Source organism: Rissa tridactyla, chromosome Z (genome assembly GCF_028500815.1).
Source record: "Rissa tridactyla isolate bRisTri1 chromosome Z, bRisTri1.patW.cur.20221130, whole genome shotgun sequence".
NCBI classification, from domain to species: Eukaryota; Metazoa; Chordata; class Aves; order Charadriiformes; family Laridae; genus Rissa; species Rissa tridactyla.
In genome coordinates this window covers 73,556,904-73,583,456 of record NC_071497.1, presented here as the reverse complement: position 1 = coordinate 73,583,456, position 26,553 = coordinate 73,556,904, and the positions used below count along the sequence as shown (strand labels likewise).

General features: G+C 38.0%; 1 protein-coding gene across 1 annotated transcript in view; it reads left to right on the top strand.

Annotated features, from left to right (window-relative positions):
* SLC1A3 (solute carrier family 1 member 3) overlaps positions 1-25,289 on the top strand; it is a 64,355-nt gene extending 39,066 nt beyond the window's left edge. Inside the window, exons 4-10 of the mRNA XM_054185676.1 lie at positions 6,844-7,048; positions 8,447-8,489; positions 17,095-17,390; positions 19,024-19,257; positions 21,871-22,065; positions 23,493-23,627; positions 25,085-25,289. Of these exons, the coding sequence (XP_054041651.1) occupies positions 6,844-7,048; positions 8,447-8,489; positions 17,095-17,390; positions 19,024-19,257; positions 21,871-22,065; positions 23,493-23,627; positions 25,085-25,289 (1,313 nt within the window). The remainder of the gene's footprint in view (positions 1-6,843; positions 7,049-8,446; positions 8,490-17,094; positions 17,391-19,023; positions 19,258-21,870; positions 22,066-23,492; positions 23,628-25,084) is intronic.
* Positions 25,290-26,553: the final 1,264 nt, after the last annotated feature.

Sequence of the window (26,553 nt, the reverse complement as noted above, 5' to 3'; positions counted from 1 at the left end):
AATCACAATTATGTAATTTTGGAACAAATAAAACTACTAGTTTTCCTGTGATATATTTGCCCAATGTTCTTAATGGTCCTGGAAAAATTAATTAAGTATCTAGCTTAATTATTTAGATTTCCATATTCAAATAAGAATAAATTAAACCGAGATTTGGGGGCAGCTTGTCCCATCAGTTCATGTGAAACGCATACAGACCTGTTTTTGCAGACGTATTTTATATGGCATCAGGAAGTCATTAGCTGTATTGATTTAACATTAATTAACTTCATCATTGCATATAGTTCTTTGAAAATGTTATTTATCTCTTTTCTTTGCAGTTTTATTCTTTCGCTGCTACTGCTGTTAAAAATACTAATCCAGAGTTTCGACCTGGTCTTGTGAAGGGCTCAACTGACAAAGCTTTAAACGTTATTTAACTTTTGTTTTCTGGGAACGCTCAGCACCACTTAGGACATGCTCAGCAGCTAGCAGAATAAAGCTCTAGAACTTAATCATGTTAATTAAACTGAGGCAATACTTCCACTGTCTTTACCTAACTATTGCTTTCCTTAGAATTTTTCTGTCAGCATGTTTTACCGTGACCTTGCACAGTGTTATTCATTTCCACAAATCCTCATCAACATACACAAAAGGGATTGTTCTCATGGTCTCACACTGAGAGTTTACTCATCACACAGTGCTTAGTGGATGTAGGGGGTCGGGAGTAGCCCATTTAAGACTGCTTCATTAGGAGAATGAGAGACAACCTTAAAGAAACAAAATTAGGGCAACACTCCTGAGTCAACAGTTGTCATTATTGCTGTTCCACCATAGGGGTCCTTAACAAGCAACTGCAATGTCCTAATGATGAGGCTATAAAAAATAAACAGGAAAATAATTTGCAATAAAAAGATGCCCTGTCCATAATATTTTGTTTTTAAAGACATCTAAAGGAAATTTATACAAAAATCTACATTAGCAAGGAAGTTCCATCAATTCAGTTCTAATACATTGAATAAGGAAAGAATTCATAGTCATAGAAATTATCTCCTTTTTATTTCCAGTAGTCAATATGTATGAGGACCAGAATGCAGAGTTTGATCTACACACTCATTCAGAACTGGTTCATCATTTTATGTATTTGCAACAACATATCGCTACGTCTCACCAGGATTCTGACTGAGAAGCCTCCAGTCATCTGCCCACAGATGGCAGCCTCGCACCAGTGGCTCCTCAGCCAAGTGCCTGCACCAGGGGTCTGAAGCTGCAGTTCCTCTTCTACTGAGCAGGATCACTACTGTCCTATGAGGAGCGGCTGAGGACTTTGGGCTTGCCAAGTTTGGAGAAAAGGAGGCTGAGGGGAGACCTCATTGCCCTCTACAGCTCCCTGAGGAGGGACGTGGAGAGGGAGCACTGAGCTCTTCTCCCTCATACCCAGTGACAGGACACACGAGAATGGTTCAAAGCTCTGTCAGGGGAGGTTTAGACTGGGCATTAGGAAGCATTTCTTTACCGAGAGGGTGGTCACACACTGGAACAGGCTTCCAAGAGAGCTGGTCGATGCCCCAAGGCTGTCAGTGTTACAGAGGCATTTGGACAATGCCCTTAACAACGTGCTTTAACTTTTGGTCAGTCCTGAAGTGCTTAGGCAGTTGGACTCGGATGATTGTTGTAGGTCCCTTCCAACTGAAATATTCTAGTCTATATTTAAAATTTTCATCTCTATGCATCAAAAGTAATTTTAAATAAACCAAATGTTCAAAAAAATTGTGGGCAAAATGTTACATTTTCTTCTTACAAGCACAGGAGTTTTAGCACACAAAAGCAAACGCATAAACTTATGTTTTCCAAAAGTTTTTTTAAGGGCAGCAAACAGATTTCAGAAACAGGGACTTTCAACATGAAAAGCAGTAGCTGAGCATTTTAACTATTTTCAATCTGAAATTATACACACACAAATGTGCATACACTCACATGCACGCCCCCTCCCCCAGTAACAGAGTCTCCCTTGCTCTGACAAATGATAAAATCACTGAAGATACAGGATTAGTCCTAAGTAGTGACTGGGTTGGTTTTTTTTTTAGGAAAAACCAAAGAAAATGAATCCTACTACATGCCCATTTCTTTGGTGGCATACTACTTTACTGTTGAGTGTAAAGAAAAAGATCTCATTTAAAAACTGCTAGTTATGGGCACTCATTCAGCAAACCATGCTAGTGATTAACATTAAGGACAAATATAAAACCAAGAATGCTTTGCTGACTACAGGTTTACACACAGAAATAGGGCCTCAGTCATACCATCTGCCGACCCAACCAGTTATCCTTGTGGTAAATATTCATATTCTGTCTAATTGTGTAAATATGTATATTCCTTTTTTTTCTAAAAAAAACCCCACAGGCAGAACCTCTTAAGTACTGTAACAGGAAAATTAAGGTATGTGATTAAACTCAAATCTCAGACTGAAATAGCTCATAACGTGACCTGAGGACATTGGACTGCTCTGCAAGAGATCAGTTGATGCAGTTGCACTAATTAAAGGCAGAAAGTGTTCTGTAGTTGTGGGACTTTCTAGCATAGGTGCTGCTCTTGGGTTTTAAAGTAAGCCCTTGGAATTTATTTTTGAACAAGCAGATCCAAAGCTATTATTTGTTTAATGTTATCTAAAGAGAACATGCTCAATGTATTTCGCCTTTGATCAGACTGAGGAGTACAGTACCATCCCTCTGCATTAGTGTGCCCTAGTATAATCCAAGATTACACACATATTATGTACAGCATGCTTTCAACGTCAAGAAAATTAAAAACAATAGAAGCAACTCTGGATTTGTAAATTCTAGAATTCTGCATAATCTAGAATCATAAGTACAATATAAAAATATCAGTTGAACACAAAACCAGTGATAGTATCGTAGCTATTCAGGAAAGTTGCTGCATCATTAGTTCATGATAATTTGCAGAACCATGATCAAGTCAGGTGAACAATCAGAACTATCAGATTAACTATTCAGAATTTTTAAGAAGTTGCCCTAACTAGATTTTTCATCCATTTTCCTGCATCCTTTCTCTCTCTTTGTCCTTCTTTTCCGATAACCCAACTTCTTGCTACCTTTCCTACATACTGAAGTATTTTCATTTCTTCTCTAACACTTTTGTTAAAGACCATCGTAGTGGTTTGCTTTTTGCCCTAAGACTCTGGAGAACACCTTGTCATGTCTTTATTTCACCCACAGTGTGACTGATTCCTCACTTATTTCTCAAGAGAGAGAAAGAGTAGGTGAAGGGAGAGGACGGGGTAAGGGCTTGGGTTTGTTTGCAGTTTTACAGACTTATGCCTGCCCCCTTCTTTCTTCTCTTCCCTTCCTCCCTCCTTGCTTCCCTCCCTCCCCATCAATACTTAAAAAATCATTCCCATTCATGTTGTGTGCGCGCACACGCTGGGAGAAATTACAGGCCCTCTGCTCCAGGTTGCCTTGACAACTTCAAGGCATCCCTGTGCGTGGGGACCGGTGGCACAGCAAAGTTTCCCAGGCCCCCTGGGGAAGAGGAGGGGAGAGGAAGAGGGGAGGCAGAGGTGCCGGAGCCAGCAGCCATGTGGAGCAGAGAGCAGCAAGCAGGATGAAAGGGGCACATACATCTCCCGTGGGACAATGGGAGTTTTGCTGGCTGGCTGTGAAAGGACACACTGAGGATACAATGGTCTGTGACACATGAAAGCTTTGGAGCGAACTTTATTGCTTCTCCATTAAAGACCCTTCCAGAGTCCCATTCAGCTCTAAGAAATCTCGTCAACATTTTAAAATGTAAAGAAAACAAACACCTTCATTTTCTCATGTTTTAAAAACAGATTTAAAATATTTTTTGAGATTATTCTTGTTGTTGGTATGCTGGAAGCTTTTGCAGTTTCAGCCCTGAATGGTACTGAGCGTCCCTCTTGTGAGCTCCCTGAGTTCCCATTAACCACAGTGGGAGGGAAGGCTGCCCAGCAGCTCCCCAGTAAGGGCTCTCTGAGGTGAGAACTTGCTTCCTCCTCATATAGCTTTTGTTCACACTTAGACTTGTCATCCCTCTGCTTTGAATGCTTACTGCTATACCTGCCACGAGCGGTTAGAGCTCAAGAACAGAGGAATTGCTGTAGCCTACTTTCAAGCTGAGAAGTCATTTATATGATAAGCAAGAGCAGGAATGAGACTGAGCAACCTAAAATAAGGGGCCGTGTAGTCACAGCCAGAGTGCATAATAGGAAACCAAGCTGGAAAGCAGCTTATAAAGAAAAGAGCACGACTCTTGCTCCTGACATATCACTTGCACATGGTTCACCACTCAATACCAGAATCAATCCAAGAAAGAATAGGATCACAAGCTCTAATCCTTCAACACAGCAATCTGTAGTGGTAAGATGTGCCCTACACTGATTCCTAGTGATTTCTGGAGCGTAGGAGACTCAACCTAGTACCAAGTGTGGGGTCCAAAGAAAGATCAGGCTTGGTTAAAGCAGTAAGCACGTAAGGCTGTGAACCCTCTAGAGACTGTTCAGCATCTGGTGCTGGATCTATTACCTGGCAAGGGCAGGATACTGGGAACTGACTTATTTAACATCTGTGCATTTCCAAATCTCCCTACCAAACTATATAGGTTAACCTTCTCATGCTCAGGATGTAAACCAAGTTTAAAGCTGATCTTAAGTAAAATGAAAAAATACACAGACCATTGCTGCCACTTTAGAAATAGCAAGTAAGAACACAAAACGGCAATTAAAGTACATGAAGTTGACTGGACTAGGGTGCATGGATTCAATTTTTACTTTTTAAATTGAACTTCTTTTTAAGTTGTGTACTGATACTTTAAAAATAAAATTCGTAACAAATGCTGTCTGTTATAAACATTGTGCAACTCCGTAGCAGATCTGAAATTCTTTAAGAATTATTAACTTCATTTTTATGTATTGGTTAATCATATTTTCATTATTTTGCATTATTTCGAGGACTCTAAAAAAAATCAATCCTCCATCCACCAACAGGAGGGCTACAGGACTTACTTCCTGTTTGCAAAGATAAAAAACCTATTTATTATTTGGTAGCATTTACCATTTTTTTCACTGAATTTCAAAAAATAAATGTAAACTTACCCCAAGCATTATCATCCAGTTTTACTCATAGGAAAGCTGAGCAGAGAAATGAAGGATCAAGTGCTTCAAATATTGGATTCCCATTTTCAGTTTCTTTACTGTGCCGGTAACACTTTGCTCTTCTACCACAACGGCACAAGTAAATCAAGCAATTGAGGGTGCAAATCTAGTCATCTCCCTTTGCAATTCATTTTGTGAGCACAAATCCTACTGGGTTTAATAGCTTCTGCTGAAAGGAGAGGCAAACACTAGGTGAAATGAAAGGGTAAGTATGAAGCATGTGATTGGTTTTATACTGTGAAGATTTGATCAGAGACTGGAACACAGCCTTGATCTCAGTTACACCAGTGACCACAGTACTTTTGCTGGAACTGCAGTAGCACATAATTCCTCCTTTGGAAGACAGACAGAAGTATGATACATCTGCAGTGATTTGGGAAAACATTTAGTTTTGCCAGGTCATGATTCAAGTTTTGTATTTCCATATTATTTATATTCATGCAGTCCTGGTGCCTCATTATAAATGCTTTCTCCTCTGAGACAGGTACCCAGAGCAGCAGGTGGTCAACTTTCATTATATTTTGTATGTTCAAAGATGGCATCTAGATAAATGTGTGGGCAATCCTCAGGAGTCTGGAGTAAACACTGCCATACAGGCATCCACAGGAGGAGGTGATAAAGCAAAGAGATCTTTTCCTGACCTCTTTCTTCACTCTGTACTTCAAAAGCTTGATTCCAACAAGAAGCATCAGCACTGTTTTGAGACAGTTAGTGTAGCCTCCAAATGAAATATGGGCAAGTTATGGACTACTTGAAATTTTAAGGAGAAGGAACAAAGGGGCATTTTAAGGAGAACACTAACTGCACCTGCTTGGAAAGAGAAAGAGTATCTCCATTTCTGACAGTCCTCATGAGACACTGCTTCTCAAAGATTCACAGCTCACTCACTGGCAGAACTGCACCTTCATTTAAAAAACACAGTGCAGCCCTGTTGGTGCAATCTGTTGAACAAACACTTTAGCAGATGCCATAGTGAGCACCCTAGTATTCACATTAGATCAGATGCATTAAGACAAGCCAAGAATTAGGATTAATGTCACTAGTTTTCCAAAGTTTATAAATGACTCTAAATGCTTATTCATACAATAATGAGGATTTTCTGAAACAAACTAACAGCATTTAATCTGTTTTAAACTTCCATGGCTTGGGACAGAGGTAAACTGAGGTGATTCCATTAGGAATTGAAGAAAACTCTTCATACACCTTAACTGTAGCAAACATTATCAACATTACTTGAGAGTACTCTATTTTCTTTCTTACTATTACAAATTAGGTGCAGCACATTTCTAAGGCACATTTTTCAGACTACTGTAACTATGCTAATAAAAAAGCATTAATCAGTTCACTGGAATGCAGGGAGAGCCACACTGCATCAGACCAGTAATCTTTGCTTTTAACCAAGTGTTAACAAAGCACTAGGTTGTAGCTTGTGACTCTTGTAATAGAGGAACTCATGTAACTCTTGTAATAGAAAATTATGTAATAACAAGTATTAGGGGTGGGATGGGAAGACAGTGTCTGTATGAGCTGCAAAAGAGGGACAACTTACCTTGTGTAGCTTTAAATGGACTGGTCATCAAAACTCTTCCCACAAAATAATTTTCATCATGCTGAGCTTACACTCTTTACTCGCAACTGTATGAGGTGAATGTCCTTGTGCTTAAATTTACTAGGAATTGCTGCCCTGGATAGTAAAGCATCAGGGAAGATGGGAGTCCGAGCAGTAGTCTACTACATGAGTACTACGATCATTGCTGTACTGATTGGTATAATCATTGTGGTCATCATCCACCCCGGGAAAGGTACTAAAGAAAACATGCACAGAGAAGGCAAAATTGTGCAAGTGACAGCAGCAGATGCCTTTCTTGATTTAATCAGGTATGGCTACGATATTGCACATTTTCTGTACCAATAGCAACAACAGTAATATTTAGATTCGTATGAACAAAAGTAGAGAATTTTAGATAGTTACTGCATAAACTAGCCCAATTTCTTTCAACTATGTGATACCAATATCTCTAACCTCTACAGTGCTACAAAGGTATACGTGGATTTATTTTCAAATCAAGCTGTTGCAAGGGAAGAAACTGCTTTGAATATTCAAAGAAAGATTCTTTCTTTTACGCACAAAAGAAAGACTTCTGTTCTGCTATCTGCATGGGTCTTTTCCCCTCCTTCCACAGCACAATCCTTATTACCAAATTCCTCTGCTTTCCTTTACTTCCAACTTCTGACAGTTTTCTCACTTCACCTGAATCCTTGATTTAGCCAGGAATCTTAATTTTGAATTGTGGCCACCAATCTGGGTGCAACTACTCAACTTGTTAAACTGTATGGATGGGAAATAAATTCCAGGAACAGGCAAGTGAAATGCTTGAAATAGAGGGGCACAGGTATAAAATCTTGTTTTCTCCTTGCTCAGAGACTCTGCAATGTCTCTTTTATAGAGCTAATATGTCACAGATGTATTCCAGGGAGTAGGGAAGCTGAGGTTTTGAACTCGGGAGCTTTTTCACAGGTAAAGCCACCAAAATTTTGTGTTCCACTAACCCATTTGGAGAAGCCAGAGACATGGAGAAAAGCCTCCAAGAGTCATGCTGCCAGGAAGGGGGACTTCAGAAAGACCCATGAAGAGGTTTGCACTCAGATTCCTCAAAATTTATTCAGCTAGGCTGCTTCTAATTCCCTCAGAAATGTCACCATTCTGGAAAGCAAAAAACAAACCCCCATATGTAATAAGTATACACACACATATATAAATATATGTGTATGTGTTGTTTTTAAAGAATAGTCTAACTTCAAAAATATTTATTTCTTAATCACGACAAGACTCGAGTGATAAATGTCATGATGTACTAGGGTATATGACTGCAAATATTGTTTAAGAAGTAGAAATGCATTAAATATTAATAACTTCTTTATTAATCTGTATTCAGAAAGCATTAATAAATATAAAATTAAAAGTCAGCACTGACCCAAAGAGCTTTGTTCATTTGGTAATTTAGCTAATATTCTGTTCCATAACCAGATCTACTATACACTATTGGATACAGAGATCGCAATTGCCAGGATCTATCCAACCCTACTACAACCCTACTTATAAAGCTAACCGGGCCAGTTCCATATGCAAAGCTCTACTCACTGTATACATGACTACGTACTTGTCTTAGGATTCCTTTGAAAATTAGCCGGTCAATTCTTTTATTAGCTGTGCCCCTACTTAAGGTCTTACCAGAGTCTTATCACTTCTCATGCTATTTTCTTTCTTTTTCACAGAAATATGTTCCCTCCAAATCTGGTGGAAGCTTGCTTTAAACAGGTAAAAATGTTTCATTATTTCCAACTAAAACATAAAAAAGCAAGTAATTAAAATGTTATAGCATTTTCTTTAGGAATATCATGCACTTGTACTTACAGCAGAAACAAATCTTAGGTATGCTGCCAGCTGTCAAAAAACCCAAACCAAACCAACCAAATCTGTGTTTCGTTTCCAATTGTATTGTCTCAGTATTTGCTACGAGAAGTGAAGAAAACACACATGGCATAGCAAATCAAAAACTAAGTTTTTTCAAAATGTCGAATTCTTAAGTCTACAACAAGCTTCATCAATGTCATTACAGAATTTACTTTTCAAAAATAGTCCTATGTTAAATTAGAAGACACTGAGATATGCACTATCTGTACAAAGACTGGAAGATGTTCAAGAATGTCATGAGAGAAATGTGCATATGTTCAAAAGAGAGGCAACAATTTTGTGGACATCAATAACAAAATCAAACAAGGGGACTTCCTGCCACCTATATTAGGAGCACGAGAGAATGCTCTTTCTACGTTGCTTCCCAAATTCCTCTGTCATTAGCCTGGTCTTAACCTTAACTGTTCTATGGAGAAAATAACAGTAACAGTTACATTCCTTTTTTAAAAGGATGACAGTATAGATTCTGTGAAACCTACAATGTGTATTTCCATAATCTAATTGCTTCGTATTGACCCCACAGACAATCTTGAACTGATATTATTTACCAGTTATTGCTGTAGTAATAAAAAAACAGCTGAAATGTGGAGGTCAAGAAGGAAGAGGATAAAGTAAAAATGTTCCAAAGTCCAGCTGAGTTAAATCTTGCAGAAGAATTGAAAAGAAACAGTAACATTTGCTTTAGTTATATAAACAGAGACCAATAAAAAGCAGTGACTTTCTAGATTAAAGATTTGGTCAAGATTAAAGATAAACTAGACCCAGGTCCAAAACCAACAAATACTATGCCTCTGTTTTCAGTAAGGATGATGATGAACTCAGGACAGTGATGCAGAAGAGCAGTATGGAAAAACAAAAGTCCATATCTAAACTAGAAACAAAATTCAAAGAATTTAATGTAATAAAGTCAGGGAATGATATAATCTTTATCTGAAAATAATGAAAGAATTAGGGCATACAGTTACAGATCTAGCAGCAAATATTTTTAATAAATCTCTCAAGTTGGGAATTTATTATCTATAACTGGTGAAAGCAATTATAATGCTTTTTTTTATGACACAGAAGTGCAATGGATTTAATGGCTTTGGACTTCTGTAAAACAGAGTGTTTAATATGAGATAACTGAAACAGTTGAGCAGGGGACAGGATTATTGTAAAAATGGTAAGATTTGTGTAGATAGCAATGGAAGTTGCTGAAGGATTGGGTGTACCTCAATTGATATTTTTATGAATGACATTGCCATAAAACGCACACAATGAAATTTACGGATGACAAAAAAGTCCAAGCACTCTGTATTGATATATATATAACAATGCCAAAGGATGTGGTATGTCCCTGGCACACTGAAATACACAACAACAAAGTGATTAGGCTCTTGCAGACATTGCCAAGTTTGGTTATGTCCTTGTAGCTCTTCATCACATGTGAAATAAACATTTAGAAATTAATAGTAATTTCTGCTTTGAGATGGGAAGTCACCATCAGGAAGAAAAAGAAAAAACAACTAAAAAACCTCTAATTCAGCTCTACAATATATTAGGTAACATAACTCCAAGAGAGGAAATAAAGTCAGAGGAATGTGACTGTCCGGAATACTTAGTATATTCTGGTCATTACATTCATAGGAAGATTCATGCAAAATGAGCACAATGGAGAGGGCAGTTGCTGGGATTATCAAAAGAACACAGCATATAAAGCAACAAGAAGCTTGATTTAAAAACTATTCAGGTATAAAAAACGAAGTCGGAACAGAACTGTGTAAGATAAAAATGGTTATACAACAAATGGAAATCACCACGACTGAATTTAAAGTCATAGTTAATAAGATTTTTAACTTTCATTACCCAAAAGGTGAGGTCCTGGAAAAATCTTCAATTAGGAGTCATGGAAACAAACTACCTCATCAGTTTTAAGATACAACTTGAGCAATTATTTTGATAAAATATCCGACAGCAACAGGACATGACTTAGTGACTAGAAGTCCTAAATCTATGTTCTTAATTAAAGACGTCCTGTAGATTCTGTTTACCTTAAGTATACTGTATTTCTCGTGTGTTTTACAGCTTAAAGACGTCTCTGAAAAATGGTTCCAAAACCAGGAAATATTTCTTTAAGGTTTTTTCTGACTTTTAGCAGCACCAGTGCTTACTGAAGCTCCATGATTTTAAATCTGTCATACTGATACTATTACTTTTTGAATCAGGCACCAAAACCTAGATTTTTAGGTATAAGTTACTTTGTTGTAGCAGATTTGTTAAACTAAAAATATTTTACAGGAGAAACAAGTCAGATGTGAGATTCATAGGTGTCCATATGACTGACTCCATAACTTTATTTTCAAAAGCTTACATCCATTTTTTCACATGTTTCACAGAAGATTTATGAAGAAGGGTGATCCACCTGGCACTAATCTGGTTCTGTAACACCATGTTTGCTGTCCAAAACAAAAACCAGACTACTACTCCCAGTCGTCCACACTCAAAGATGTAATATTAATCCAGAGCTTTGCACACCTGGAAATCATCAATAGCATATACAGTCCACATTCAAATCACATATTTTGATATGTTAGGTGCTCAGATTCTGTCTCGTAGTATCCTTAGGAAGGTTTCTTTCTTGGAACCCACTGGAAGGCTTTTCTTTCTTTCTCAGCATGGCCAGCAAATAGGTCCTCTAATGACTGCGTTAGTACTCACAGCAAGGTTTGAACCTCTTACTTTCCCCATCAATAGCAAGCATTTGCCAATGCAGCACCACATACACCAACACATAGAACCAACTATCATTTCCAAAGTTTTTAACCTCAAAATATCAACTATTACTCAGATTTTGTAACACCAAGACACGGAAAATTGTACTTTACTTTGCATAATTAATTTTAGTGAGGTAAAGTTACTTTTCTGGATGTGAAATTGCTCTCCTGCAACACGAAATGGATCTGTGTGGAGAGGGAAACCAAGGTGGGGAGGGCATCTAGAAGGAGTTGGGAAAGCTTTTGTAGAATTGCTGCTGGGAGAAGAGTCCTGAACGAAGACTGGGACCTTAAGAATTAACTAAGAAGGATCTTTCTAAATTTTCTACTGCTTCTCGTTCAGACTTCTGGTTCTTTACATGCCTTTTCCTGTTCTTTTTTCACTGCAAGTCTGTGAGGCAAACAAAGCTGCTTCCTCTTGCTTCTTTTTCTCCTCCTCCTCCTTCTTTGCACATTATCTTCTCCAGAAATAAGAAGAGTGGTGGAAGAAAATACCCCTCCCCCTCCAAAATGGACCTCCCATTGTGGATCCTAGAAGCCAGGAGGAATCCCTGTAGGAGAGAAAGAAAGGCCACAGAAAAGTTAAGGAAAACGCTTCATTCAAACCTTTCAGCTGAGAACCGGCAGAACCATTTCAGGCTTTGCGGGTGGCATTCAGCCCCATGCCCCAGGAAAGCATATAGGGACAAAAAGCCACCCTTGCCTAGCAGGTCAAGTTAAAAAGAAGAATCTGGAAAATGTTGGACTTCAGTCTCATTCTGTTCTCCACTTACTCCCTCTCTCCCTGTGAAAGAGCAAAGTCCTGGTGGCACCCTGTCTCTATCAGGACCTCCTCCAATTAAATCGGTGGCAGGTAGGGATCACTGGAAACACCAGACTGTTAATCCAAACAGAATACCTTCTGATGATGGCTATTTCCATACAACATATGTTGCCGCCTTCACTATGTACTTATCATTTGCAGGCTTTTTTACTGATTTTTATCAGTAACAGGAGAGTCTGAAAAGACTGACTGCAGATAAATATTCCACACTTACCTAAAACTACATTACTTTGTTCAGAATTTGCTCTATACTGCTATATTCACCCCCAGTTCAGGGATACCTAAAGAAAAGTTTGGATTTATCTTTCAGCTCTGGCCATTATCTCTTCATTTGTCTTTCTCTGCCAAATTCAAAAGAGCTACCTGTCCTGGGGCTAAGCAGTCGTAATCAGTCTGCTTCTTAAGCAGACACTGCTTTTAGCTGCTTGTGCTCTCTGTCAAAAGACAAAAGAAACAGAAGTGAACTTGGGACATCAAGAGAAACAGAAACAGTCTTACAATTTGGGGAGGGACATTCTGTGGTGACAAGGTGGAATTTGATGCCAGCTGAAGCTTAAAGAACGGAAAGGTGTATCCAATAACTGCATTTCTTGTGAGCTATTTTTGATTAAATTTTCTTTCCTGAACTCATCAAGAGGATTGGAAGTGTTAATCACACATCCAGACGTGAATACTAACTAATATATGCTATCTATTCCTCATGATAATTTTGGCTAGTTAAGATATATTTTAAACTGTGTCATCAGCTCTTATGCAGACAATTTAGAATGCTTTCACACGTGTCCATATGGAAAGAAAAGAAAAAACTAATTAGGAAGATGGGATGTCACTGCCTTATTTTCATTTCTTTTCATTTTTTAGGCTTGCATTTATGCAAACTTGTTGCTTTTTAAAACATCATTCACTAAAAACTACATCATCATACAGACCTAGCACAGAGTTCTGACAGTAAATGATGAGTTTTCAGAGCAGCTGCCCATGCAATTACCTTGTCTGCAAGTTAAACGCTGGAATGTGCTACTGCCGCTTTATAAAGTTGCTTCGTAAAAAGTCATGCAGTATATTCAAGTCAAATGTCTGTGGGTATCTTGTACAACTAATGAAAACAAAATAATAATAAAAGTGTAAACGACTAATTCATTATGTTATGCAATAAACATATCACGTTTGTTGCAACATGTTGCAACAAATCATATTGTCTACTTATAATGAGATAACTTAATTAAAATTCCTTTTAAGGTTTTCATTAGCACCATGCTTTGCAAAAGAGTCCAGAATTGCCATTATTTTTACATTTTACTTGCAGATAAAGTTGTTCATAGAAAGCTATTAGTATTAATATGTTCCAAATATTTACCTCGCTGCTAATTTGTTCTCTACGCATGAAATTATGGAAAAATTAGGAGTATTTTGCATTTAAAATTTTACCAGGCAAAAATACCTCTGGAGACAAAACCAAACATCCTCAGAAATGACAGGTGTTCAGTGACGTTGTCTAGCCCATTACAGATTATCAATGTAGGTGTGTTGTAAAACAAAACCAACTCTTCTGAGACCCTTAAGCCTACAGTCTATTATATGAGCAGTTTTTCTTTGTCTAAATTCTTCCAGAATTAAATATTGCAAAAGAACAAGGATCTTCAGAATCACAGAGTGATATTAAAATATGTTTAAGCTACATGAACAGTTGATAACTCTGATTCCCACCACAGAGATCTGTCTGAAAGCATAAAAGCTCACAAAATGATCTCTTATTACCAGTTTCTCTGCAGAGCAGTAATAGTCAACTCTGCTATTACCTCATCTATTTCCAAAACTTTGACATTTTCTATCATCTTGAAGCTGATCTTTCATCCTGTCACTTCCTGTAAACAGTTGGCTTTTTCACCATTCTACACACAGAAAATTTGTTTTGTGGTTGTCAAGCAAACTTGCTTTTAATGTCATCTGAAAAAACACTAACACGAATAAGGCTCAACCTATGCTTTTTTCCTTTGTAGATATCTCCTTTGCATTTCCTGTATTTGGTTTTCCTTAATTTGTGTTGCTTCACCAGGAACCTTCTCATGACTTTTGACAGACAACTTTGGGCGTAAGAAAACAGACACATCCACAGAGTTATCCCTAACCTCCATTTAGCAGTAATGAAAGAAAGGCTAGCTCAAGTGACTTTCCCAGAGCAAATAAAGTTGCTCTGATTCCTGTTGCTCGGATTCCCATTTTGAATCTCACTCTAAATAGACCACTGCCACTCTAAATTTCTCCACTGCTCTGGAAGGGGTTCTAGAAAGACTATTCTCCCTAGTAACATTTCTGAATACTTAAGTCTGACCAACGGGGTGAGTCAACAGATAAGATCTACATCTCTATGTACCAGTCTAGTAGCTGAAATGGAAATGAACTTTGCTAAGTGAGGTCCTAAAATATGTATTTTGCCCCTAAAGAGACTTATTAAAGGCATCTTGCTGCTCGGACAGAATTCCAGAATCAGCACAAAAAAGAAGGAATATGCTTATTACAACCTAAAATGATTTCTAACTGGGGTTTTTAAAGGTAAGAAACTTCATGTGATTGTGCTTCTCTCCTGTAGCTGCCCAACTTCTCAGTCCCATCATAATTTTTGAGCCCAATGGCCAATTCCAACCTAAGTTTACAGAATTGGGGAGTAGGGGACAGGCAGAGTTCTCAGACAAATGAAGGCTGTGCTGCTACGGAAAGAAAATCGGTTTATGACTTAGCTAGGAGCCTGTTCCAACAGGCAGCAGCCAACCACATGGGCAGCACGCACCTAACACTGTTTAACAGACATATCACACATTGCTTTTGACCTAGTGAAATAGGTAGGAATGAGAGAAGCACCTGAGGGTAATGGAGGAGAATCAGGACAAAGGCAGTTATGACATGTCTAGGGAAAGTAGGAAATTAATAGGAAATTCAGTAGGAAATTAGGTTTTAATTCCAGTCCACATTAAGCAGCTTGCTTTTTTGTTTTGTCTAATCTGTATGCCCACAAGTTCAGCATAATTACACCCTTCAGGTATTTGCATTAAGGAATTTTTACCTAAGTTTTTTTTTACTGAAAAACAGTAATAAAAATATACATATAACATAATTATCATACCTGTACATATTAAAAAAAAAAAAAAAAGAAAGAAAATAAAGGGAAAAAAAGAATTAGAGGTGTTTGATGTACAGTGTTAGGCAGTATTTTAACATTCTTCTCAGGACTGAATTAAAAACACTTTAGTGAGAACTTCTAGAAAATTTCTATTTCCACAGTAATATCTCTCTGTCACTTTAAGAGGCAATCCCCTACCCTGTTCCCTGGCTGTGTAGTTCCAGCCTCAGTGTTTTGCCCTCTCTGGCATTCATCGGCCAGTGATTCATGTCCAGATCAGTCAGCCTCACCTCCATAGCCTTTACCCCCAAATGGCCACTTTTTTTACTTGGTAAGTTTTCTGCCAATTTAAAAAGTAGAATTGGCTCACTGAGAGATCAAAGTAGAACTGACACAGAGAAGAAAGTTGGATGTGAGTGGATAAGGGAGTGAAACTCGTTTTTTCCATGTCAGCGAAGTGTTAAACAGCTCAGCTGTCTCCTTTAACCACAGCCCAAATCTTAAAAAGTTTTAGCAAATTTCATTTAAAACTCAAGAATATCTGACCTCCATGGAGATTCATTCTGCTACACCTTATTCAGAAACTTTCCATAAATCTCCTGTAAGCAAGTTTTATTTGAAATTTGGAAAGACTTAAAGCTTTCAGGGGGATACAGGAAATATGTGGAAGGAGTGCATCAAAACTATTCAAGTATGGAAAATAACGGGAAATTAGGTCAGTGTTGATAGATGTTTATATTCAGGTTTCCCACCTTAGTCACAAGTACTCCATTTCACTTAAATGCATGTGGAATGCACAACAGACTCCAGATATTACTAATAATACTACAGCTCCTGGACTTCGTATTTGTCTTTTGTTGGCAGGCCCAAAGGAATAGAAATCCAGAGATGCTGAATAACCGTGATATCAGCATTCCAGGGTTTTAATAGGGTCTTAAGCATCCTGAGATATATTAGAAACATTTTATAATGTTTATATATAGCATTATATATATATATAAAATATGTATGTAATCTTTTATGTTCAGCAGAATTTAATCGGTAACAGGGCTGCAGGGCTTTTTGAGCCCAGATAGAAATATTCAGGATGCACCTTTGTCTTTGGAAAAGCATTAGGTGGTGAAAGACTGTTTTTAGGAGCATATTGAGATTTCAAAATTCATTTGCCCATTCCATAATGGAACCATTTAAGGTAGAACCCTTTTCTTAATTAAGAAAAGTGGTGACTTGTTATTGCAAAGCATAGAAAACTAATGGCTTTGACATAGTGAAGGAAAAAAGAGGTATGTTATATTTAAGTTGCTTTTGGTGTAATTTTTTTCTAATTCAAAAAGATGAAAAGGTAAGGAAACTCCAGAGCACATGAAAATATTTTCACTAGCCAAAAAAGACCTATTTATTTAACAGTTGGAAATATGCTGTTGGGAAAAATAGCAATTTATAAAAATGCGAAGTAAGAATCAATAGTTTTGTCACACAACTCATGACCATGACAAATCTGTGTCTTTGATGTTAGCAAATTTCTGAGAAAATAAGTTCTGGAAGCTAAAGGTGAAGATTTAGCTCTTGAAGATAATATGGATTTTTGTTCCTTTCAGGAAAGCCAGATTTTCATCACAGTACCTTTTACCAACAAATATTACACAAAGAATTCAAATGTCCTATAATAGTAATTAATAATTTAATGTGTGATTTTTACCTTTGTTTGCTATAACTCACAGAATCCCTATCTTTCTTTTATTTTTGTTTTAACAGTTCAAAACTAACTATGAAAAGAGAATGTTTAAAGTAAATATTCCATCTAATGACACATCCACAGTGGCTTCCATAATAAGCAATGTGTCACAAGCAATGGAAACCCTCACTCAAATGAAAGAGGAAATAGTTCCTGTTCCAGGTTCTGTAAATGGAGTGAATGCCCTTGGCTTGGTGGTTTTCTCAATAAGCTTTGGCCTGGTGATTGGAAGCATGAAGGAGCAAGGTCAGGCATTAAAAGACTTCTTTGATAGCCTTAATGAGGCTATCATGAGATTGGTAGCTCTAATCATGTGGTAAGTGCCTCTTCGAAAAATTTCATTTTAAGTTACTAAATACTTTTTCATTACAGTCAGGCACTGGATAGCAAGAGTCTGTTTGGCAGGAAGTCAGACAATAAGATCTTAACTACCTTGTAGCTTTTTTCATAAATGAACCCAAGAACTGTAATTCTGTGTGTCAATAATTTGTCCGAACATATCTACTCTTCCAAAGTGTTTAGCTTCTGACATAAGAAAAAGCAGGGTCTATGGCAGAACTTGTTAAGCCATTCTATGTCTTCATATAGGTAGCGATCACAACACCATGCTATCTAAGTTTGCTTATATCCTAATCTGACTTCACTAAAGAAAACTGACAAACCTCTCCCATAATCTTATTTCTACACAGCAAGACCTTGTTATCATTAGTTTCCAACACAATTGGTTCCTGCAGCTGTGTAGCATATACCTATGTCCTTGGATTGTAGCTGCACTGTTTACACATACACATAATTTTCCTACTTATTTTTTTGTGTTCAATAGGTAAATAAAATCCATACATTTTCCCTCAAACATTATGTATGAAGTCTTTTCAACAATGAAGATTCATTATGTCTCAGGCAGAAGGTTAATTATGAAAAGAAATTATGTTTTGTTGCCTTCTTTCCTCCAGAAAAAAACCAAACTATCTCCAAAAGCCTACCCGAGAGCAAACGCACATATGTTGCAGTACTAGATACAAAGCTAAAAATATTTTTCCAGTAACTAAAATTCTATTCTGTCAGGAAAACATTTATACAAAGCAAAAATCTTTTCTCCTTCTTTACAAGAATGCTTAAGATGATAAGGAGTGGATGAGAATTGTTACTTCTGAGAAATTTCTACATGGATTTGACGGTTTAAAGTGCAATTGAGATATGCCGGATAAATTTTGTTCTGTGGTAACTTAGTGTCAAAAGACAAGTGGACATTTATGGAAATAATGCTGTACCAAAATTTCAGCCACAGCAGAATTATATTATATTTTTATGGTTAGCCCTAGGTCTTTCTTCATCTTCAGCTGTGCTTACCGATAGGAAATAGCAGATCACACCAAATTTGTTGCTGCCCCACAATGCAGCTAACCTCTGCCATACAAATGGCTTCATGCTAAAGTATTTACCCACTGCCCCACTGGATAAAATGGGGCTTGTAGCTTGAAATCATCAGAAGTTATCAGCCTTCTGTGTGGGTTCCTTCCCCAACATGGGAAACAGCACTGGTGATATAATAGAACTGAACACTTGGCATAGTCTACAACTATGTCAGTTGAGCCTTCGTTCATACAGACTGAATTATAACAGAATTGGCTAAACTAGCTTTTAAATCACACTTGAATTTCAAAGGGAGCTCATGTCCCTACATGTCTGAAAGGCATGCTATACCTCTTGAAATCTTTACCTGATCCTGAATCCAACAGTGCCTATCAGAAACATTCACTGCTGTGGTTTCATCCAGGTTGAACTGTTAAGAGTTAAATGGTTAAACACTTGAACTGCTTCTGAATAATTGCATTCATCCTAACAGTGAAATCCTACATTCATGCATGTATATAAACACAAAAGGTATGAACGGAGAAGTGAATTTCTACTTTGTTCAGCACAATACCAATGTGGTTCCTAATTTGCAGGTACGCTCCACTTGGAATCCTCTTCTTGATTGCTGGAAAAATTGTTGAGATGGAAGATATGGGTGTGATTGGTGGTCAGCTTGCCATGTACACTGTAACAGTTATCATCGGTTTGCTAATTCATGCTGTCATTGTCCTACCTCTTCTCTACTTCCTGATCACTCGTAAGAACCCTTGGGTATTTATTGGAGGCTTAATCCAGGCATTAGTCACAGCTTTGGGAACGTCTTCCAGGTATAATACAATTTTTAAGGCCATATTTTTTTTTACAGCATTACTGGTTTGAGAAATGATTTTGCCTAATGCAATCGGCTAACTCTGTATTCAGGTATTCCCTTGGGCACTTTATTTCAGTTCCACTGCTCTCCAGTAGACATAATTATTATCATTGTGTTGACTTGAACTCTGTTTTCTATTGTCCCTGAACCCCTGAACAGAGATGAAACGAGTGTGGTGATGCAGACTGCATGGCCAGAACCCGTGTGACTTTGATTAGCCTTGGTGTTTGAGATTTTTAAGTAGTTTGTAATGGCTTGCTGGTAAAGGATGCAGCTGATGAAGGATGTGCATGCAAAACGGAGCAGCAAACAGGAAAAATCAGCTGGGATTCTGAGAAGGATTAGGAGCCCTTATTGGCAGACGACATTGTGTGCTCAAAATCCTGATAGCCAGTGATGGGTATATGATCTGCAACAGAAATGCCACTTTTGCTCTTTGTTGATGAAGTCATAGGTACGTCATATGAAAAAAAAAACTGTTTGCATCTATGCTGAAAGGAAATATTACTGTAATCAAGTATACATTTCTATACCATATGACCTTTCATAAAACACTTTTCATGTTGATAGATTTTAAAAGTGTTTCCTAAAGACAGATGTTTTAAGTCAGATATCCTGTATTACCAAATTCAAGTCCCTGGTGTTTGAGATCATTTTGAAAATCTGGATGAGAAGCTATTGTGATCATTACTGTAGAATCTGATTAAATTTTGTGTAATTGAAAAAGCTCTTGAGGATTTAAAAAAATTATGACAGTATATTAATGGGTAGAGAGGGACAACTACTAATTTCACATTTGACATTTTGATGTCAATCCTTGCAAATTTCTCGAATGCCTAAAAGGAAATTTGATTAATAGGGATTTAAAAAAATAATGATTAAAAGAAGATAATAAAACTAATGCCAGTCAACATAGTTTAAGAGAAAAAAATAAATGAAACTACAGCTTTGGTGCGTAACAGCACTGGTATTAAGAGGATATGTTCCAGCTTCTGTAAGACATTCCACTTGGAGCTGCTCCAGATTCTGAGTAAAAACCGAGATTGATGCAAGAGAGCATACTATACTGCAAGTGGATTTAAAAGCTGTTTAAAATTCAACTGCAAGTTGACCGTCATCAAAGACATTTTCTAGCACAATCTTCCGCAGCCCTTATTTACTTTACATTCTATCAGTATTTTATTTTATCAATACTGATAAAGTTTTCAAAGACATGAAAGTCTGTTAAGTAGTTAGCCATGAAGAGGTCACTGAGATAGAGTAATCTGAATTGGTGGGTCTTGAAAAACCTCTTTACTTTGGTGTGATTAGATGTAGAGATACGTCTTTAAGAATAAAGATCCCAGGCAGCTCTTATAAAATGGCCACCTTTTCCTTCCTTCTGAGGCAGTGTCTCTGAAAAGGAACGTGGTGTCATATGGGCTGAATGGGCACTCCTGTAACGTATGAAGGCAAAGTGTTCTGTTGGGTTGGTCTTTAAATGAAATTATCATTTGTGTCACAGTTGGATGTAGCAGCAGGGGAATGGTGGTGTGCAGGGCCTGGCTGGGACAGAGGTAACTTGCTTCATAGCAGCTCATATGGTGCCGTGTTTTACAATTGTGACCAAAACAACACTGATCACACACTGATGGTCTAGCTATTGCTGAGCAGTGTTTGCACAGCACCAAGACCTTCTCTCTTTCTCACTGTGCCCCCACTGTGAGTAGGTTGAGGGGCGTGGAAAAGGTTGGGAGGGCATACAACCAGGCAGATGACCCAAACTAACCAAAGACATATTCCATTCCCTAGAACATCATGCTCATCAATAAAAAAGGAAAGAGGGGATTTGAGGGAGACAAGCCATCTTTGACTCAGGAAGTGGCTGGCATTGGTTTACCTGTGGGAGGTGTTGAGTGATTGTCTTTTAATCACTTGTTTTGATTTGTTTTCTTTCTCTCTTGTTCCACTTATCCTTCACTTAATAAACTTACTTTTTTTTTTTTTTAATCTCAACCCCTGAGTTTTCTTGCTTTTACTGTTCCTTTGCCTGTCCCACTCAGGCTGCAAGGGCAAGTAAGCGAGTGTCTCTGTGGTGCTTAGCTGCCTACTGGTGTTAATCTACAAGTGGTAAAGAAATGTAATCACCCATCAAAATGCCCTTTCCAAGGGAGAGAGCAAATAAATAAGGGAAAACATGCTGTTTACTGAAGGTTGAATAGCTCAGTTTGTATAACTTCAGGAAAACAATGCTTACGGATGACTCAGTCATAACTCCAAGACAGAAAATTGAGAAGTGGGAACTTTTAAATAGGCAGAAGAATCTTGTGACAAAATACTGGTTAGACACATTCAGACTAGGGACTACATAGACGGTGGCAGTAATTAACCATTGGAAAAACTTTCCAAGAGTATTAGGAGAAAGTCCATCATTAGAGGTGCTTAAATTCAGTCTTTGCATTTAAAAAAAAAAAATCTGGTAGATCACATAAAAACTAAGACTGTTAGAACAATTTCTCTTGTCATCACTCTTCTCATTCCACCTATGTAGAATTTATATCACATATTATCTTATTTTTTTCTGTTTCAGTTCTGCAACACTACCTGTCACATTTAAGTGTCTAGAAGAAATAAATGGAGTGGACAAACGAGTTACAAGATTTGTACTCCCAGTCGGTGCTACAATTAATATGGATGGAACTGCTTTATATGAGGCTTTGGCTGCAATTTTCATTGCACAGGTTAACAACTTTGATCTGAACTTTGGGCAGATTATCACAATCAGGTACAGAAGCCATTATTACCTACATCTAATAAAAGCACCTTTGTGATGACTCCTTCTTGCTGTTATATGTGGGATTAAACAAAAGTGTCTAGAGCTAAAAACAAGAACTGCTGCAGAAGCTGAATAACTGTAATGATTTACATGCTCTGCACAGAAGAGCCCCCCCCAGCACATATTCTCTATTAGGTAAACCCTTAAAAACTGTAACATGACGCACTTATCACTGCACTTAGAGTCAACAAGAACAGTTTTTAATGGCTTTTAAATTTTCTTTCTTAAGAACTCACGCAACTGTTGGGAGCTATCGACTTACAATCAGTACCAGGTAGCTTATTATGCACGTACAAAGCATTAGCATAGTGCTAATGCTAGCAGAGGTAGTGTTTTCCTAGTCCTGATGGTCTCAGGATACAAGTAGAGCAAGCTGTGTAAGGAGCAGTAATACCTTTTATTACACCAGCTGATAGAGGTGAAGACAGGTATATTTTCAAGCACACGAGCCTTCATGTTTGAAATAGAACAGCAAACAACCCACTACGTAGCACTCGATGATAACTGATTTGCCTTAATTTCATTATGTTACTCAAACAGTTTAAGACAAAAGGGTGATGGGTACACATTCGAAGAAAGAAAAGTCAGCAAGGGGAGAGAGGGGCACTGTGGGACAGAGACACACATATCTTTCACTCAGGAACACTGAAAGTTCAGATATGGTGAACTTAGGAATGTAGAATATTTTCAAGCAGAAGTGCTTCTCTCCATAAAACCCACCAGCTTAATTCAATATTCACCAACAGAAGGCAAAACTCTGCCTTCACACTCAAAGGCAATCGTTCCACATTCATTAGTACTAGAGCTGCTCCCTACCAAATCACTTGACAAAACAAATTATTCCTAAACCAGGTGTGAACACGCATATTTCTGTCAAGTTACTAGACTCCGTGACTCAGTGTTTCTGGCAGCTTTCGGCTTTCTGATGGCAGAATGCCAACTGCTGGAGGACAGATACTTCACCTGGCATGAAGTTATAGTGAGATGGACAGAGAATAAAAGTTCTTGCATAAGATGTGCCAGGACAAAGTTACATTCTCAGCTGTTCTTTTAATGTGTTTGAGATTGTGGACTGAGTTTGTTTAATGGATGGGGGCTGTAATGTTTTTGTCTGGCCCTTAGCATGTAGTAGAGGATTTACCACCTAACAAAATCATGTTTTGAGGGTTCTAGATAAAGGTTTAATGTAAACATTTTGGATTAAGATCCACACTCGCCTGTAGCTACGCAGTGTCCAGATAATGGTCTGGGCTCATCTTTTTATCTACTACTGAGCAAATGCCTTCTTGCTTCATACCTGTGTTTACTGTTTACCAGATAATAAGGAGAGTTGACTGTGGAAGTCAATTAATTGCTCTTGCCATCTCTTTGCACAGCATCACAGCTACAGCTGCCAGCATTGGGGCTGCAGGCATTCCTCAAGCTGGACTGGTCACCATGGTCATTGTGCTTACGTCAGTAGGTTTGCCTACAGATGATATCACTCTCATCATTGCAGTGGACTGGTTCTTGTGAGTATTTTTATGGAGTCACTAAGGGCTTAGACCGTATTTAGAAGTGTAATAGGCAGTGACATTCTGGCAATACTGTAATCAGTGGTGTACTTCTTTTGCTGTGTAAGGCAGTTTGAAAGAAGTGTTAAAAAGAATCATAATTTCTTGTGATTAATGTATTTTCTTAGAGCAGATGGTGAGGGGTGTTACTTTATGATGGTTCCTCTTGCATGCAAAAAGGTTACTTATCCAACCACCACAATGTATTGCCCCTCAGTTTTTCCATTCCTCTCTCTGTAGAAGACTAATGACACCTCTAGGAATATGGGGATGTCCCTTAGGTCCAGGAACTAAATCAAAGGCAGAAGGTTTCCTCCGACCTCCATTTTGCCTAACCCCTATTAGTTATAGTTTCCAGGGGCTTTTACCCTTCAATCTTCTCAAGTGATCTCTGCCAGAAGTTTCCCATGTTGTTAGCAGTACATAATGCTTTCAAATTATTACCTAACCACATGCCACAGCCTTATGCAGGTGGATACTTATCGAGTAACAGTGACAGTCGCTCCTTGTCAAGCTGTCTCCTACATCTGCTGGGCAGAGCCTTCTAAGAGGGCTGAATTGTTGTCGTGTGATTTTACTTATTTCAGCCTAATTCCACCCTAAACTACTGACTGTAGTTTATAGTCAGGAAGGAAATGACCCTAACAAGATACATTCTCATTGGCTTACGTGTTCAGAGGATATAAGGGTGATCAGATGATCAAGGGAGCACCTCGCTTATGAGGAAAAGCTGAGACACCCGGGTCTGTTTAGCCTGGAGAAGAGAGGACTGAGAGGGGATCTCATCAACGCTTATAAATATCTAAAGGGTGGGTGTCAAGAGGATGGGGTCAGACTCTTTTCAGTGATGCCTGGCAACAGGACAGGGGGCAATGGGTACAAAGTGGGACACAGAAAATTCCATCTCAACGTGAGGAAAATCTTTTTTACTTGACAGGAACAGGTTGTCCAGAGAGGTCGTGGAGTCTCCTTCTCTGGAGATATTCAAAACCCTCCTGGATGCATTCCTGTCTAACTCGCTGTAGGTGACCCTGCTTTGGCAGGGGGGTGGACTAGATGATCTCCAGAGGTCCCTTCCAATCCCTGCCATTCTGTGATTCCGTAATATAAACCCAAACCACCAGAGTATAGAAATGCCTCCAAGAAGCATCTGCCATATGCTTACTTTGTCATCTCATCACACAGCTGTTTCTTGCTGTGTAGTTGCCAAGAGTATTAACACATTTTGTGACTCCAAATCATAGTATATTTATTAATTTCTGTAGAAGAAATCATGACATTAATAGTTCAGATAAATGAATATACACAGAATCACTGAATCATCTAGTAGCTATTTAAAGGCCATTTTAACAGCTAGTCTGCATGCTTCTCTGAACAAGTGGTGAAATCAAGGCTGACTTACTATTTCTCCTTAGGGATCGTCTCCGTACCACTACCAATGTCTTGGGAGACTCCATTGGAGCAGGAATTGTTGAACATTTATCACGGCATGAGCTGAAGAACAGGGATGCTGAAATGGGTAATTCTGTGATAGAGGAGAATGAAATGAAGAAACCATACCAACTGATCTCACAAGAAAATGAGAGTGAGAAACCATTAGATAGTGAAACCAAGATGTAGGTTAAAGAAAGCACGAGTCCAACACTACAAGTGTGGAAAACACACTTTTTTTCCAGCCATTTATATCTTGAGTTCACCAAGTTCACTTATTCCTTGTTTTCTCCCTTTATGCTAGCACTGGGAAGAATTAATGAAAATATATTCCAAATTAGCAGTGATCATGGTATATGTTGGCTTCCCACTTAAAAAAAATTAACAGGCAACACACTGGTCCTGCTACACATGTGCTAACTGAGGACAAAAAAGACAGACTGTCAATTAAATAAAAACAAAAATCAGTGTATATGTTACTCAGTCCTGTAAACCTATTCTTTTTTTTCCCCCTTTTTTTCCTTTTTTATGAACTGTAAAAACCGAAAGTATGAAAGTAAAAACCGATAGCAGAGCCTGAAAATGGTTTTATTTTTTTAAATACCCATTGCAAAATTCCTAACATTATAAACACACAATCAATACTTCTAACTTGATAACTGCATCCAGCTAAGTAAATTAACAGGATTTTTGCTTTTTTATCAGATTTTTTTTTCTCTAGTGTTATATTGTTGTTGAAATACCAGCAGGACAATAAAAAGGACATTAATTGAAAAGATAAAAAGGGGGAAAATATATAAATAAAGAAAAAAATATTCCTAATTAGCACTTCTATCAGCTGAGCTGAAATACTTCTGAGCAAGTTATTTTATCTAGACACAGTTTTTGCCATTAGCCTCAGCTGATCTTGAGAAAAACTTAACCTAGTCAGCTCCCACTGACTTGCAAACATTTACATATGTATGTATGTGCCTCCAATGTGGATTTACCCCCTTAATTTCAACATTACAACCCAGCTGAACAATCTATGTGTGTAAGTGTTTGCAGGAGCAAGGCCCTAGTCTTATTCACTCTGGGACAGAAAAAGTGTCGTCATCTTTGGAAAAAAAAACATAGCATGCTCTGGCTATGCCAATTATCTACTTAATAAGCAATAATAAGAATAGAAGGTAGTGCCAGCGTTCTGCAGAAGGTGCAAAAGGGTGAGATGCTCAGATCCCAAAGGGACTGGATTCTAAATCTGAATCCCTGAGACCAACAGGAAGTTTCCTGATTGGAAACCTCCCAAATGCTTGGTCATCCCACTGAAAAGTCATAGAGCTATTAGCTGGATTTACGTTTTTCCATCTAGAGAAGAAGTCTCCCTATCTGAATGTGAAATTTCAAAATCCTTGTGTGCTTATCAGTAGCATCTCAAAAAAATAACCCTTTAGAAAGTAAAACTAATGGGTGC